This window comes from Cherax quadricarinatus, chromosome 81, assembly GCF_038502225.1.
Source record: "Cherax quadricarinatus isolate ZL_2023a chromosome 81, ASM3850222v1, whole genome shotgun sequence".
NCBI classification, from domain to species: Eukaryota; Metazoa; Arthropoda; class Malacostraca; order Decapoda; family Parastacidae; genus Cherax; species Cherax quadricarinatus.
This window is the reverse complement of record NC_091372.1, coordinates 9,438,502-9,456,736: the sequence shown is the minus strand read 5'-3', so window position 1 is coordinate 9,456,736 and position 18,235 is coordinate 9,438,502. Positions and strand designations below refer to the sequence as shown.

Here is an 18,235-nt window from a genome sequence, read left to right as displayed (position 1 = left end):
AGTCTTGATAATGGTTTATAGCAAACTATTATGAAGACGATATAATGAATCCAAGACAGTCCAAACAATATAAATTTGTTTGATTACCTACAGTTCCAAAGAAGTTGTATATCTTGTGCTCAGCTTTTCTGTCCATTAAATCTCTTTCCTGATAATCAAATAAATATTGCAAACAAACGATAACTAGATATGCAAATCACAAATTAATATTGGATCATTTATTGAAACAATTGTTATTGATACACAATACAAGGTTATTCTCAAATATTATTTTTTGGCTAAACTCAAAATTTCCATGCTGACCTGTCCTGCCTAATGTAAAGCTTACTGGCGATTTCGACTATATAATTTGCATACTAAATTAATCATAAATGAATTTTTAGCCATACACTGGGGTGGGCCTAAAGACTGGGAGTGGTGTATAGGTTGGGGCAGGCCTGTAGGCTGGCTGGTAGGTCGGGTACCTGGCTTCTCCTTGGTAGGTGACCTCAGCCAGGTAGCCAGAGTCACCACTGACAGTGTAGGTCACCTGCTGCAGACGACCGTCGGGGAGCTGCACGTAGTACGACCCCTGAGTGTGGTCACCATCACGAGACTCCTGGTGACCGAAGTCGTTGCCGGAGGGAGGGTCGTTCACAGCATAGTCGAAGCTGTACCGTGCTGGAGCCTACCAAGGAGAAAATGGAATGGCCAGTTAAGATTTATAACCAAAATAACGTTTTCCGTTTGTGAATATTTTGAAAGTAGATAATATAAATTACAATAATATGGCTTGAACAATTCACAACTGAACCACAATTTGGAATGACAACAGTAAACGATGTTGATGTCCATCCTGGACCATTGTCAGTTGGTCCAGGATGTCCCGAGCCTTCATGTAAAGCTTTCTCTCAAAATTGTGGATTAGTTGCTATTTGCTTCAATATTATTTTCTAAACTTCATATAACGAGTCACTTAAATTGCTTGCAACATCTCAGTATGTATATGTACGAAGTCTCAAGCTTATGGAAGTATATTAAGCTCACTAACAGATAAAATTCTTTTCTTGCATAATACCTACCACGTAAAACATGAATAGCCATAAGGCTGACTCCAAACATCGCTAAAACTATAGGAATTATAGCAACTACGAGGCTATAGGAGTGAACCAGGTAACAGCCATGTTCAGAGGCAGGGCCAAGAGCTGTGAATAAACCCCTATAACCAGGAATAGGTGAGTATAAACAGGGTTACTTTACCGAAGCGTAGGATGGTGCTGGTCTGTATGATGGTGCTGGTGAGAACCCGTATGGTGGTCCAGATGGTGCTGCCATACCAGCTGCAGCCAGAGTTACTACAAGAATGACCTGGTGAAGAAATGAAGAGTTTGATACTTAATAAACCCAGAAAAGTAGTGAAAATAAAGTGTCAAAGGCCAAATCTTATTAATGGTGCAAAATGTCTCGTTCGCGAAACGTTTTGTACCTTTAATAACAAAATTTCTTCCATTTAAGTCTTATCATAATGTGTCGTCTCTTGCAACAATTTTACATACAAAGACTTATTAATCTAATTTAACCCATTTTGAAATGTAACTAAAATAATTTATATTTAGCCAAAATAGTTTTGCTGATACACGGGAAATAATTTGAAAAAAAGAAAAAAATCGTAAATGCTTACGTCCTGCCCCAGGATGCAACCCACAACAGTTGACTAAAAACCCATGGTAACAATTTATTACAAGGAGAACAGGGGTAATAGACTTAAACATTATTCATGCCTCGTCCCGCCTTAGATTGAACTCAGATTCTTTCTATTGTGGCCTATGGCACCCTGTATATTAGGCTGACTTATACATACATGTATTACAGACTGGAATTATGAATATAATAGCTCTTTATATGTAATATCTGATATCAAGTCTGAAAAATCATTATTTTCCGTTGCAAAAATTTATCAGAAATACCGTGATGGGTTACCTTCATGGTAGTGATGGTAGTGTGTGTGGTGCCCAGCCATGCTGCCCCACTGCTTATATACTCTCCAGGGACCTCTGGGCATGTCGTGATGCCCAGCATGCAACAACTGGGTTAAATAGAAAAAAAGACAGAAATGTTGTGGATAAAGAGTGAAAATATGGACTGCGTCAGTGGATGCAAAGTGACAGGCATCAGTCACGCTTGTGTAGGTATACCAGACATCAGCTGCGTCCTCCCAGGACATCAGCTGCGTCCTCCCAGGACATCAGCTGCGTCCTCCCAGGACATCAGCTGCGTCCTCCCAGGACATCAGCTGCGTCCTCCCAGGACATCAGCTGCGTCCTCCCAGGACATCAGCTGCGTCCTCCCAGGACATCAGCTGCGTCCTCCCAGGACATCAGCTGCGTCCTCCCAGGACATTTCCCACACTCGGTAATCCTATCACAGCATTTTTCACTCATTTATGAAAAATGAAGACAAATGAAGGTGGACGTTATATTTACATATCTTCTTCGAATCAACCTTTTTAAAAATTGGAGAGAGAGTACATTTTGGAATTGGGAATATATACAGAGTAATAATAATAATAATAATAATAATAATAATAATAATAATAATAATAATAATAATAATAATAATAATAAATAATAAATAATAAATAATAAATAATAAATGCGAGGGTCTTGGCAAGAGGCGTGGAGTTAAAAGATAAAGAATCACACACAAAGTGGGAGTTGTCACAGCTGCTCTTTGCTGATGACACTGTGCTCTTGGGAGATTCTGAAGAGAAGTTGCAGAGATTGGTGGATGAATTTGGTAGGGTGTGCAAAAGAAGAAAATTAAAGGTGAATACAGGAAAGAGTAAGGTTATGAGGATAACAAAAAGATTAGGTGATGAAAGATTGAATATCAGATTGGAGGGAGAGAGTATGGAGGAGGTGAACGTATTCAGATATTTGGGAGTGGACGTGTCAGCGGATGGGTCTATGAAAGATGAGGTGAATCATAGAATTGATGAGGGAAAAAGAGTGAGTGGTGCACTTAGGAGTCTGTGGAGACAGAGAACTTTGTCCTTGGAGGCAAAGAGGGGAATGTATGAGAGTATAGTTTTACCAACGCTCTTATATGGGTGTGAAGCGTGGGTGATGAATGTTGCAGCGAGGAGAAGGCTGGAGGCAGTGGAGATGTCATGTCTGAGGGCAATGTGTGGTGTGAATATAATGCAGAGAATTCGTAGTTTGGAAGTTAGGAGGAGGTGCGGGATTACCAAAACTGTTGTCCAGAGGGCTGAGGAAGGGTTGTTGAGGTGGTTCGGACATGTAGAGAGAATGGAGCGAAATAGAATGACTTCAAGAGTGTATCAGTCTGTAGTGGAAGGAAGGCGGGGTAGGGGTCGGCCTAGGAAGGGTTGGAGGGAGGGGGTAAAGGAGGTTTTGTGTGCGAGGGGCTTGGACTTCCAGCAGGCATGCGTGAGCGTGTTTGATAGGAGTGAATGGAGACAAATGGTTTTTAATACTTGACGTGCTGTTGGAGTGTGAGCAAAGTAACATTTATGAAGGGATTCAGGGAAACCGGCAGGCCGGACTTGAGTCCTGGAGATGGGAAGTACAGTGCCTGCACTCTGAAGGAGGGGTGTTAATGTTGCAGTTTAAAAACTGTAGTGTAAAGCACCCTTCTGGCAAGACAGTGATGGAGTGAATGATGGTGAAAGTTTTTCTTTTTCGGGCCACCCTGCCTTGGTGGGAATCGGCTGGTGTGATAATAATAATAAAAAATAATAATAATAATAATAATAATAATAATAATATATTTCTACATGTACATGTACAAGGTATACAGACCATAGTTGACATCAATGACATACTAATATATAGAAAGCCGCTTGTTATGCTGAGCATTTCCCACAAATTAGGTCAGTTTTGTCCCAGGATGCGACCCACACCAGTCCACTAACACCCAGGCACCTATTTTATACTGATGGGTGAACATAGACAGCAGGTGTCTCATGGAGACACGTCCCTAATGTTATCCAGCCGTACCAGAGAAGAGGTGTGTATGGACTATGTGAATATCTGTAAAGATTAAGTCATGAGTCTGTAGAATACGTTAACCCGTATGCCGAATGCTTCCTTATCCCCTTGTCCATGATGGTGTCAGATCTGATACTTGATACCGTTGTCTTGTGGTCCGACTCTCTCCACTTGCTGCAACATCCCAACAGATTTTTCTGTACTTAAGCCTGGTTAACCTGTTTCCTCCGAGTTCCTTCATATGTATCAGTTTATTGCCCTGATTTGAAGTACTTTTTGCGTTTTGAGGTGGATGCATCTCTGATATTCTTTCAACAGAAACACAGAGCCGACTCTTAGTTTCTGGAAAACTACGTAACAAATAACAAAAAAAGGCACAATACCGTGACTGGAACGATACACAGATAACCCGCACATAAAAGAGAGAAGCTTACGACGGCGTTTCGGTCCGACTTGGACCATTTACAAAGTCACACTAACCAGAAGTGGAGCAGGACGGCTATATATAGGCAGGAAGAGGTGGTGGTAGTAGTAATAGTAGTACAAGAATGGTATATAATACCGACAAGATGAAATTAAGACACATGCGCAACACCCGGGCTGGATGGCGAAACGTCTACGATAGAGATGCCCGGGTGTTGCGCATGTGTCTTAATTTCATCTTGTCGGTATTATATACCATTCTTGTACTACTACTACTACTACCACCACCTCTTCCTGCCTATATATAGCCGTCCTGCTCCACTTCTGGTTAGTGTGACTTTGTAAATGGTCCAAGTCGGACCGAAACGTCGTCGTAAGCTTATCTCTTTTATGTGCGGGTTATTTGTGGATTCTATGTAATGGAGTCTGACAGGATAAACCATCGAGTGTGAGAGTTCTATATCCCTAGGTGTTGGAGAATGATAGGGAAACTACAACGTCTGAATGTAATATCGTATAGCAGGAAAACTAACGTGTGTGATGGCATAATAAGAAAGTTATGGTGTGTGACTTCATTGCTCTCAGATGTTTCACAAAAATACGTCCCCCGAAACAAACTGCAATTAATCTGTTTTTAAGCACATCTTAGCTGACACATCCACACATATCCTTATTTAAATACACTCATCCTGGGATACTTGTATACTTTCTCTTTTATAATTTAAAGATATTTCTGACCCTAGAAGTAGGCATAAAGAGGAGCTGCAGTTGAAATGCTTGGTGAGTCAGGTTAAGCAGTGTTGTGTTTGTGTAGTTGTGAGTGTGTTTGTTGTTAGATTGGAAGGTCGTATGACTCAAGAAATCGTAATGACATGTTGACGGCAGTGAAGGGACTTGAGCTAGAGTTCGTCACGGCCACGCTAGCTGGAGATTCGTCTGTAAAAACTTGCATTTGTGGTCACAGTGGTGCCTGTGCTAACCTTCCTATGGTGTAGAAATATACCTAGTTGGATGAATCTTATTGTGGCTAGCTGGTCTAGTGGCTAACGCGACGGGCTGGAGTTTTGAGACTCTATGACAGCGGGTTCAATCCCGGCCGGGGGTATGGTTTGGAAGGTCGTAGCTCTCTCAGGAAAGGGGAGTGGTGACTTCTGTAGGAACTACAGTAAACACTCCACTCCTCCCTCCCTCCAGCACTCCCACCCTGGGAGAGGCACAGTATATAACTCCACAGCTCTGGTCAACATCATTCATTCTCTCGTCCCAGCAACAACATGAAGGTGATACGTAACTATTAAACAAAGTTTACCTTCATTTTTCTGAGTTACCATACGTGTTTAAGAATTTTACTGAAGACCTGGTTTTATAGACATAATTGCTATTCCACAAATTATATGGGGCATTGAAGTGTTGGTTATCAGCTACTAAAGTTTATGTCTCTGTTTCTCTATATTTATCCATGTTGAGTAGTGCATTCTGGTCGTCAACACAAAAATAATGTTTGTCGTTTCTTAATAAAGGTGGTATTTGCTCTAGCCATGGTGGGTATCGTGGTGGGTGTGCCACCACAGTATGGTTACCCTCCTGCCCCACACTATAGACCCACTCCATCCTACCCTCCTGCCCCACACTACAAACCCACTCCATCATACAGCCCAGCTCCCTCCTACCAGCCAGCTTCCTACCATCCCACTCCATCCTACAAGCCATCCCCGTCCTATGATGTAAGTTATCCAAAAATATTCAATTGCTTATGTATTTGTTATATATTTTAGATATGAAAAAGTTAATATATAATATAAATCTAAGAGAATATAACATAACACATGCCATGCCAGTTTATGTTATGATTATTTCACAGAGTCATCCTCGGTACGACTTCAACTATGCTGTGAAGGACGACTATTCCGGTAACGACTTCGGTCACCAGGAGACTCGTGATGGCTACAACACCCAGGGGACTTACTACGTGCAGCTCCCTGACGGTCGTCTGCAGCAGGTGACCTACACTGTCAATGGTGACTCTGGCTACGTGGCTGAGGTCACCTACCAGGGAGAGGCTCAGTACCCTCACTACCAACCTTCCTACCATCCTGCTCTATCCTACAAACCTGCTCCATCCTACCATCCTACTCCAAGCTACACCCCTGGACCCGTCTATAGCTGAATTCCTAAATCGTGAAATGAGCGAACTACCAATCTGTATTGACCCTGTGAATTATATTTATAAATGTTTTTGAAATTTTACAAAGAATTTTTCTTCTCCAAATGAAGTTTTTTCTTGATTTATCGTAAGTGTACACTCACTTTTTTTTTTATTTTTATAGGCAGAAAATGTTGAGATTTTTCAAGAATTTAATCCTAAAGACGTATACCCTTCCATATTTACATGGGAGGTATATATATCATGTGTGGTCTCCGTGCGCACACATATAGAGAGATGCACTCATAAAAATACATTAAATTTAAAACAAAATTGACTACCAAAAATAAAGCCGCACTCTCTAAAATACCGAAGGTGACTGGTGATACCCGGAGAGGGTTTCTCGAGTCACTACCCCTGAGGCCCCCGTCTGTGACCAGATTAATTTATGGAGAGACTATTAATCGTGACATTAGAATGTCTACAATACAGATCATAGGATGTTGGAAATCTACCTCGTTAGCATCCTTGGACGTAGTCCCGTTATTTCACTTAAGTGGGAAACGAAAGGCTCTGAAATATGTCACACTGGCAGGAGGTAGACAGACATCAACAGCCGAGGGATGCGCCATCCTCCTCTCACACTGACGGGATCGGGAGGCTGTTGACGACCGTGCAGCTTGACAGGATGGTGAATATCCACACAACAGAAAAGCACTACCATCCTGTCACAAGAGAATGAAGCGGACTGCCGATCACTTATTATATATATACACACACACACACACACACACACACACACACACACACACATATATATATATATATATATATATATATATATATATATATATATATATATATATATATATATATATATATATATATATATATATATATATATATATATATATATAAACACTGATCTCTGGCTGAAGGAGACTCGAACCTACGAACCTCAGGACAAGGTACGCAGTGCTTTACTGCGTACCTTGTCCTGAGGTTCGTAGGTTCGAGTCTCCTTCAGCCAGAGATCAGTGTTTGTGTATATTTCGCATGCTCTCGCGAATTCCTTGCATATATATATATATATATATATATATATATATATATATATATATATATATATATATATATATATATATATATATATATATATATATATATACGGCCAAGGTAACTTAGAAAAAGTTAGAAATTAAATGTACCTCATACATACATCAAGAAGGCATCTGGAATATGCCAGTCAAGGGCCAAGCGACGCAGCCTACTTAAAAGTATTGGCAACTCATTATTAAAGGTCTCCACTAGGCAGACAGGCTCGAAAAGAACCACGTAATGCACTGCTCAAAAATCATAATGTAATCTTCAAAAACAAAAATAAATGCAAGACTTATAAAAAAATTGTTCAGAGTTATCAAATGACAGGTGAAGATTGTTAGGCGAGGTACAGACATGCCCTGCTTTACAGCGCTAAGTTTTAGTGACTCACTTTACAGCTCTTAGATACAGTGCTTCTCTTTACAGTGCTTAGCTCTATGGTGTTTCACTAATACAGCGGCTTTCAGTTATACACATTCTTCATCTGTTCAGACATTTTACAATAAATATATTCACCACTCTCTATAAGCTAAGGGCGAAAATATTTTAAGGTAAGGTGTGCATATTGTATATACATTTTTTAGGCCTAGCTCTGTTGCTTACTTAATATATGACAGTGTAAACATGTTATCAGATTTTTATAGGTATTTAAAAGTGACAAAAATCTATGATTCATTTTATAATGGTTTTCGCTTTACAGCAGTAGCCTAGAGCTTAATCTGTTGTATAGGATAAGCTGGCCCTCCTTTACAGCAGTAACCAGGAATCTAATCTGCTGTATAAGCGGGGCTCTCCTTCACAGCAGTATCCAGGAATCTAACCTGCTGTATAAGCGGGGCCCTCCTTTACAGCAGTAGCCAGGAATCTAATCTGCTGTATAAGCGGGACCCTCCTTTACAGCAGTAGCCAGGAATCTAATCTGCTGTATAAGGGGGACCCTCCTTTACAGCAGTAGCCCGGAACCTAGCCTGCTGTATAAGTGTGGCCCTCCTTTACAGCAATAGCCCAGAACTTAACCTGCTGTATAAGTGTGGCCCTCCTTCACAGCAGTAGCCCGGAACCTAACCTGCTGTATAGGATAAGCGGGACCTTCCTTTACAGCAGTAGCCCGGAACCTAACCTGCTGTATAAGCGGACCTCTCCTTTACAGCAGTAGCCAGGAACCTAGCCTGCTGTATAAGTGTGGCCCTCCTTCACAGCAATAGCCCAGAACTTAAACTGCTGTATAAGTGTGGCCCTCCTTAACAGTAGTAGCCCAGAACCTAACCTGCTGTATAAGTGTGGCCCTCCTTCATAGCAATAACCCAGAACTTAACCTGCTGTATAAGTGTGGCCCTCCTTAACAGTAGTAGCCCAGAACCTAACCTGCTGTACAAGCGGACCTCTCCTTTACAGCAGTAGCCAGGAGCCTAGCCTGCTGTATAAGTGTGGCCCTCCTTCACAGCAATAACCCAGAACTTAACCTGCTGTATAAGTGTGGACCTCCTTAACAGTAGTAACCCAGAACCTAACCTGCTGTATAAGTGTGGCCCTCCTTAACAGTAGTAGCCCAGAACCTAACCTGCTGTATAAGTGGGACTCTCATATATATGAGAATACAAGGGAAAGTGAGAGGAGAGACAGGGAACGTAACTCAACCCTAAACGACGTTTGTCTTATGTTTTATAAAGTTGTAGGATAATGTTTAGACCTGAATATATTTTGTGGTAAGATGTAACTTGTGTTGAGTGAATGATAGTGTTAGGATTGCACTGAATACTGTTATGTATTTCAGTCACCTGTTGTAATGCCAGTGAACGAAGACTAAACCGTGTAAGTGCATAAATATGAAAGTACCTTGTCTCACATGGTTAAAGTTCGGTATATATAGATGAGTTATAGCTAGTTGCAAATAGTTTAATTTTTAGAGGACTTGCTGGGTATTAGTGCTGGTTATTAATATTGCTAAATTTAGGTATGATTTCTTTCTTACCTGTGTACGTGTTATGTGAAGTTTTAAATAAAATCGAAAATAAGAATTGAATGTTATTTAGATTGAGGGTGGCAGGGAGGAAGGAGGGAGGGATGGAGTGGTGGTGGTGGTGGTGGTGGAGGTGGTGGTGGTGGTGGTGGTGTGTGTGTGTGTGTGTGTGTGTGTGTGTGTGTGTGTGTATGTTTGTGTGTGTGTGTGTGTGTGTGTGTGTGTGTGTGTGTGTGTGTGTGTGTGTGTGTGTGTGTGTGTACTCACCTAGTTGTATTCACTTAGTTGTGGTTGCAGGGGTCGATTCATAGCTCCTGGCCCCGCCTCTTCACTGGCCGCTACTTGATCACTCTTCCCGCTCCATGAGCTTTATCATAACTCTTCTTAAAGCTATATATGGATCCTGCCTCCATTACATCACTTCCCAGGCTATTCCACTTCCTGACTACTCTGTGACTGAAGAAATACTTCCTAACATCCCTGTGATTCATCTGAGTCTTCAACTTCCAAATGTGACCTCTTGTTGCTGTGTCCCATCTCAGGAACATTCTGTCTCTGTCTGCCTTGTCGATTGCTCTCAGTATTTTATACGTCGTTATCATATTCCTCCTATCTCTCCTGTCTTCCAGTGTCGTCAGGTCGATTTCCCTTAACCTCTCCTCGTAGGACATGCCCCTTAACTACAGGACTATTCTTGTTGCAAACTTTTGCACTTTCTATAATTTCCTTACGTGCTTGGCTAGGTGTGGGTTCCAAACTTGTGCTGCATGCTTCAATATAGGCCTGACATACACAGTGTACAGGGTCTTGAACGATTCCTTACTGAGATGTCGGAATGCTATTCTTAAGTTTTCTAGGCGCCCGTATGCTGCAGTAGTTATTTGGTTGATGTGCGCCTCAGGAGATGTGCTCGGTGTTGTACTCACCCCAAGATCTTTTCCTTGAGTGAGGTTTGTAGTCTCTGGCCCCCTAGACTGTACTCTGTCTGTGGTCTTCTTTGCACTTCCCCAATATTTATGACATTGCACTTGGTGGGGTTGAACTCCAGGAGCCAGTTGCTGGACCAGGTTTGCAGCCTGTCCAGATCCCTTTGTAGTTTTGCCTGGTCCTCGTCCGACTGCATTCTTCTCATCAACTTCACATCATCTGCAAACAGTGACATATCTGAGTCTATTCCTTCCGTCATGTCGTTCACAAATACCAGAAACAGCACCGGTCCTTGGATTGACCTTTGTGGAACCCCGCTCGTCACAAGCGCCCACTCTGACACCTCGCCACGTACCATGACTCGCTGTTGTCTTCCTGACAGGTATTCTCTGATCCATTGTAGTGCCTTCCCTGTTATCCCTGCTTGGTCCTCCAGCTTCTACACTAATCTCTTGTGTGGAACTGTGTCAAACGCCTTCTTACAGTCCAAGAAAAAGCAATCTACCCACCCCTCTCTCTCTTGTCTTACTGCTGTGTGTGTGTGTGTATGTGTGTGTGTGTGTGTGTGTTAGCACCACCCAAGGTAGTCATGAAGTTCTTGCAAGATACGACTCTCCGTGAGCCCTACATCACAAAAGCTCATCTCAGTGACTCACTCTTCACGAGTCACTGACTTTAAGCTCACTAACAGCTGACCTGGTTTTGCTCGGGGGCACACAACTGCTTGAAGCCTGAATCTAATTTAGTTTCTCGTTGTTGTAATTTGGTTCTCTGTTCATCGCTGGTTCAGATGTTTATGGGACGCGCTGCTCCCTCCCACCTGACTGATAATCCATGTTATCGTTTAGGTTTAAAATCATCTACTACACGAGGCTCATTCATGTTTATCACCTGCTCACCTGCCTTCTGCTGCTCTATTATTTTTTGCAGTTCCTTAATAATGTGAGAAATTACGAAATCCATGGGAAGTTCACTATTTTTTCACAGTGGTTTTTTGCATACACGTCTATGAATATCCACCGAGTAATATACATCTCTCAGAGAATATGCAGTGATAAGGCGTCTACCTTCATGTACACAGTACGGAAACAGCCACTTCGGAATGATGCTTTTAACAAGTGTTCATGGTTATTGACTATAATGAATATGTTTACTTCTGAAATGTATATTCCATTTCAAAATTCACAATAAAACGTCTCCCTTTTGCACATTTTCTCTGTTTACCCAGCAGAATGCGGTTTGGCAAGAAGTGTCTCATTACCCATGATGATAATGTCCACCTAGAAGTACCGTACTTTCCGACATATAAGACGCACAACAGAAGTATCATAACGGTAAATCAGAAATCATATTCAAGGACTAATTACTCTCTTACTTTACGCTAAAGCGTAACTCAAAGCCTGTCCATGACACTGGCCTTAAGCATATAAGGTACAGGGTGACTTTCCAAGACTTTCTGTGGGAAAAAAGATGCGCCTTATATGCCGGACAATACGGTATATATCTTCCTGGCTGTTCAATCCACGTAAAAGAGATAGTGTACCCATATTTTTTATCAAAGACGTTTCAAATTTTTCTGTAATATTGTAAATAATATTTCCTTAGATATGAACTTAAGAACCATTTCTTCTTGGGGTTAATTACCTTTTCTGTACGATGATGAGCATTATGGACTTAGACGATAAGTATATAAGATGAGTGACATGCATTGTGAGATCATCTGGGGTGAGAGACAGATGATGTAACAACCAGTCTGAGTGGGTTGTTAACTATGATATGTCATTAAGGCTAGTTATGCTTGCAACACTTCCTCCCCAAGAATGCTTATAATCAGCCACAATTTTTAAAGAGGTGGAGGGGGTAAGCCAGTGGAAGATATCGGTCAGATGACCAAAAGCTCCAGCTGTGGGTCATGGTATGACTATGACCCGCGTCAGAAAACACCTATCCTGTTTCCTGACAAACCCTATTCTTCCTCGCTCCTGCCATCATCTTCCATCCGATGCGAGGTACAACCTATGTTTACCCAGCAGTAAATAGGTGCCTAAATATATAAAGTTTATTAAGATCCATAAGATCTTTGTAAAGAACAATAATGCACAATACCGTGACTGGAACAATATACAAATAACTATATATATATATATATATATATATATATATATATATATATATATATATATATATATATATATATATATATATATATATATATATATATATATATGACTCACGAAATCGTAGTGACACGATTACAAACAAACCATACCACGGGTGGGACTTGAACCCGTAGTCAGAGAGTCGTAAAACTCCAAAGTTCTGGTCTGAAATGTTATGATGACTCAAGTTGTGGGAAAAACAAGTAGTGACAGATAAAGATATTTACCTAAGGAAACGTTTGTCCACCATCGGCTTCTTCAAGAGGCCTTCCGTAACGAAACGTTCCTCTTATGTTTTTATCTGAAGTTAACAAAGACAAATGGCTACTGGAAACTTTTTTAAAAGTATAAGACTTTAATAAAGACAATTTAAGTCTTAATAAACCTTCTTAGAGTTTAAAAACCATTATGAATGACGTCTTTCTCTAATATTTACTGTTACGTCTTCATGACTGGTTGGCTAATGGGGTTTTAAGTATATCTACTACACGAGGGTCATCAAGAATACTTTAATACCTAAAACAGAGGCCAACTGTGATTAAATCTGCGCATATGGAGCCTTGTATCGCTAGTTCACTATGTTTTTACCTGGGGAGTGAGGAAGAGTTTGACTTATATTGTTAGTGAGATCAAGTTTGGTGCTCTGGTTATCTGCCTCAACCTTGGTGGTACCCACGACCTGCCCTGGTGCTATCCACGAACTGCCTTAGTACCCACGACCCGCCTTCACGAGTGCCATGACAGCTGGGGGTGTGGTAGAGCCAGAATAGACCAAGGACAAGCTATGCCAGGATGCCAGACCTTACTCTCCCTATGTCAGACGGAGGGAGGCTTATACTTCCAGTCATTACTTCTGTTAAATAGCACAGACGAATTAGATTTACGAAGATTTCATCACAAAAAGAAAACAGTGTATATATATATATATATATATATATATATATATATATATATATATATATATATATATATATATATATATATATATATATATATATATATATATATATATATATATATATATATATATATATATATATATATATATATATATATATATATATGTATGTATATATATATGTCGTGCCGAATAGGCAGAACTTGCGATCTTGGCTTAAATAGCAACGCTCATCTTGCCATATAGGACAAGTGAAAATTTGTGTATGCAATAATTTCGCCAAAATCATTCTGAACCCAAGGAAAAAAATATATTTGATTGTGATTGTTTAGTACTAAATTATTGTAATCGTATTTAAAATATATTTAGTTGGGTTAGGCAAAAATAAATTGCTCTTGTTATAATAAGGTTAGGTAAGTTTTCTAAGATTCTTTTGGTGCAAATTTTTTACATTAACATTAATGAAAAAAATATATCTTTAAACGTATAAGAGAAAATTTCAGAAAGGACTTAATTTTAAATGAGTTCTTGCTAACTGACCAGTTTTACATATTCGGCACGACATATATATATCGTGCCGAATATGTAAAACTGGTCAATTAGCAAGAACTCATTTAAAATTAAGTTCTTTCTAAAATTTTCTCTTATACGTTTAAAGATATATTTTTTTTCATTAATGTTGATGTAAAAATTTATAATTTTGCACCAAAAGGAACTTAGAAAACTTACCTAACCTTATTATAACAAGAACAATTTATTTTAGCCTAACCCAACTAAATATATTTTACATATGTTTACAGTAATTTGATACTTAACAAACACAGTGAAATATATTTTTTTCGTTAGGTTCAGAATGATTTTGGCGAAATTATTGTATACACAAATTTTCACTAGTCCTATATGGCAAGATGAGCGTTGCTATTTAAGCCAAGATCGCAAGTTCTGCCTATTCGGCACGACATATATATATATATATATATATATATATATATATATATATATATATATATATATATATATATATATATATATATATATATATATATATATACATATATATATACACATATATATGTATATATATATATATATATATATATATATATATATATATATATATATATATATATATATATATATATACATATATATATATATACATACATATATATGTATATATATGGGGTCCAACTCTGGTGTAAATTGTTGGACCCATAGCCTCGGAGAAGTGGATAAAAAGGGTTCAAGGAAGAATATTTGGATTTCTTCTTGAAGCCGTTTGAATATTCCACTTCCTCTACCACCCCATCTTTTCAATTTTTATGAATATGTATATTTTATTACATAATATGTTACAGAAGATTTAAAAGAAACATTGTTGAGGCAAATATGGCATATTCAGTACTTGAGGCGTGAGAGATACATGTCTAGTACATATTGTTACGTGTTTGTCACTGATTATAATGCGAAAATCTCATCCAGCTCTTCAGAACTGGGGCACGTGCCCCTCTGAACAGCAACGCTGAGTCGCTGGAACAGAAAACTAGCTGCCCTGGGATCCCTAGTTACCCTGATGAGTATATGAAAATTTCCTGTAAGTTATTAACTGCATTAAAATCACAGTCTTTGTAAGTATGTAATCACGCGCAAAATTTTCTTTAATATTTTAAAACAACTGGAGCTCAGCCCGTCACTAAGTCAAAGGGCAGCAGCGAGAGAGATGCCTTCGCTTACGAAATTCTGCCAAATTTTCGGGGAGAAAACTTGCCCTTTGGGGTAAGGAAGGTTGATGCTGGTGATGGATTCTTGACTCGAGGAATTAAAGGAGTTCTCTAGGTCGGTAGATGGAACCTAATTACTTCCTGTTCCTCAGGTACTGTATGGCCCCCCCACAAGTTTAGCTTGTCTCATGATACTATATGCTCTGACTACTACTACTACTACTACTATTACTAATTCTACTACCGCTACTACTACTACCACAACAACAACTACTACTACTACTACTACTACCACTAATTCTACTACTACTACCACTACTACTAATACTACTACTATTACTACTATTAATTCTACTACTGCTACTACTACTAATTCTACTACTGCTACTGCTACTACCACTATTACTACTAATACTAATACTATAGTAATAATAATAATAACTGAGAAAGCTGATGTCAATACCTACTATTTGAAGACTGTGCTGATGTCTGAAAACGTAATAATAAAACTGAGCTAAATAGTCTTAGCAATTAAATTAGAGAGCAGGGGATAATAATAAAGAAGAGGTAGAAGAGAGAGAAGAAACGTAGAAAGGGAAGAAGCAGAGAAGAAGAAAGAAGCTAAGAAAAACAAGTCTGGTTCAGGGTGTGGGTGGAGACGCCACAAGACCATCTTCCAGAGTAAGGTAATAAGTCAAGACATTTTGCCCCGTAAAGCAGGGGTTCTCACGCAGATTTAAGCAGCGAGGGTGGGAAGCAAGGTCGCCCCAGGTCACCTTTGTAGGGTACGTCTGGTGAGGTACCAAGTCACCTCAGAAGGGTATGTCTGATGCCTTTGCAATCTTAACTTCTGGCAAAGCATCAAGCCACCACAGAAGGATACCTTTGCAGTTGTGACCTCTGGTGCAGTTCTCCAGGTTACTTCACTTGGGTACCTTTGCAGCCGTGACCTCTGGGATACTCCTAGGTCACCTGAATTGAGAACATACACAATCATGACCCCCATAAGTAACATGATTCAGCTAACCTTGACCCCCACCACGCCCCCTCTCACTCCTAGCCCCGCCCCTCATGCGACTGAGTTGAGCAGATGGGCATCATAGCACTGAGAGCAGGTACTCTTGAAGGTATATAAAGAGATGGGCAGCGAGAGAAACACAACATTCAGACACTGCAACACCATCATGAGGGTGACGTTACTTACTCTCGTATTAACTTCTTGTTGACTGGTATTATGCAAGTATTTATAGATTCGCCACTAAGCCAAATCTGGCTGAGTGGGGAAAGTACTGTGTTCTTTGATACAAAGTGTGCAGGTTCGAATCCTGCTGTGGACTCAGAGATACTGTTTGTTAAAAGTTCGCCCGTTTGCGAATTGTTAAGTGCATATATATATATATATATATATATATATATATATATATATATATATATACATGTATATATATATATGTCGTGCCGAATAGGCAGAACTTTCAATCTAGGCTTAAATAGTAACGCTCATCTTGCCATATAGGACAATCGAAAATTTGTGTATGCAATAATTTCACCAAAATCATTCTGAACCTAACGAAAAAAATACATTTCACTGTGTTTGTTTAGTATTAAATTACTGTAAACAAATCTAAAATATATTTAGTTGGGTTAGGCTAAAATAAATTATTCTTCTAAGATTCTTTTGGAGCAAAATTAAAAATTTTTACATTAACATTAATGAAAAAAATATATCTTTAAACGTATAAGAGAAAATTTTAGAAAGGACTTAATTTTAAATGAGTTCTTGCTAATTGACCAGTTTTACATATATGGCATATATATATATATATATATATATATATATATATATATATATATATATATATATATATATATATATATATATATATATATATATATATATATATATATATATATATATATATATATATATATTTATTTATACGTTAATGGTATTCAATCTTATAAAGCACAGAAAAGGCTTCATAGTATGTACTAAAAAATTTAAATGCACTTTTCAATCCCATTACATGATAGCGTACTATATACTCAAATATAAACCAAATACTTCAAAATTGTAATTTTCAACACAGGTCATCCTTACTCTGAGTCTCGTTGCTGCTACTCTGGCTGCACCGTCTCTACTTCCCAGCTATGGCTACAACCCAGCTCTCTCCTATAGACCACTTCCTGCATATCAGGTAATGAGAGCAGTGTATTGCCCTGCGATGCTATTCTGTAATGTACCTTCAGGACTGCTAAATACATCAGGCACATTCAACGTTTATGTACAAGGAGAATCATTCTATAATGAACTTTTTGGACTGCTAAATACATTACTCACATTCAACGTTTAGATACAAAGAGAAATATTCTATAATGAACCTTTAGGACTGCTAAATACATCAGGCACATTCAACGTTTAGATACAAGGAGACTCATTCTATAATGAACCTTTTGGACTGCTAAATACATCAGGCACATTCAACGTTTAGATACAGGGAGAAATGTAATTCTAAATGTACTATATTTTGGCTCTTTGCTATACAGGTTCCACCAAAGTACAACTTTGGATATAGCATCAACGATGACTTCTCTGGTAACAACTTCGGTCACCAGGAGACTCGTGATGGCTACGACACCAAAGGGTCGTACTCCGTGCAGCTCCCCGACGGTCGTATCCAGCTGGTGACCTACACTGTCAGTGGTGACTCTGGCTACTTGGCCGAGGTCAAATATATAGGAGAAGCCAGATACCCTGCTTACCAGCCTACATACAAGCCTGTACCAGCCTATAGGCCTGCCCCTGTTTACATCTAATATATTTATCCTGAGTACCAACAAATCTTAGAAATAAAGCTTTAAATCCATAAATTGTATTCACTAAGTACTTAATAAACAATCATGAATAATTCTC

At 39.1% G+C, this 18,235-nt stretch overlaps 3 protein-coding genes across 3 annotated transcripts; 2 read left to right on the top strand and 1 right to left on the bottom strand.

Annotated features, from left to right (window-relative positions):
* Positions 1-222: 222 nt before the first annotated feature.
* On the bottom strand, positions 223-2,001 carry LOC128699762 (cuticle protein 7-like). Its single transcript, XM_070102354.1, has 3 exons — positions 1,960-2,001; positions 1,240-1,347; positions 223-667 (listed from the first exon to the last, which is right to left on the bottom strand). Exons 1-3 carry the CDS (start codon positions 1,963-1,965, stop codon positions 380-382), a joined length of 402 nt encoding a protein of 133 aa, XP_069958455.1. The 5' UTR covers positions 1,966-2,001; the 3' UTR covers positions 223-379.
* A 3,931-nt stretch (positions 2,002-5,932) lies between these two features.
* Positions 5,933-6,614, top strand: LOC138855100 (cuticle protein 7-like). Its single transcript, XM_070102347.1, has 2 exons — positions 5,933-6,136; positions 6,274-6,614. The coding sequence occupies exons 1-2, from the start codon at positions 5,951-5,953 to the stop codon at positions 6,577-6,579; spliced, it is 492 nt and encodes a 163-aa protein (XP_069958448.1). The 5' UTR covers positions 5,933-5,950; the 3' UTR covers positions 6,580-6,614.
* Positions 6,615-11,775: 5,161 nt separating this feature from the next.
* On the top strand, positions 11,776-18,154 carry LOC138855096 (cuticle protein 7-like). Its single transcript, XM_070102250.1, has 3 exons — positions 11,776-11,877; positions 17,412-17,519; positions 17,869-18,154. Exons 1-3 carry the CDS (start codon positions 11,776-11,778, stop codon positions 18,136-18,138), a joined length of 480 nt encoding a protein of 159 aa, XP_069958351.1. The 3' UTR covers positions 18,139-18,154.
* Positions 18,155-18,235: the final 81 nt, after the last annotated feature.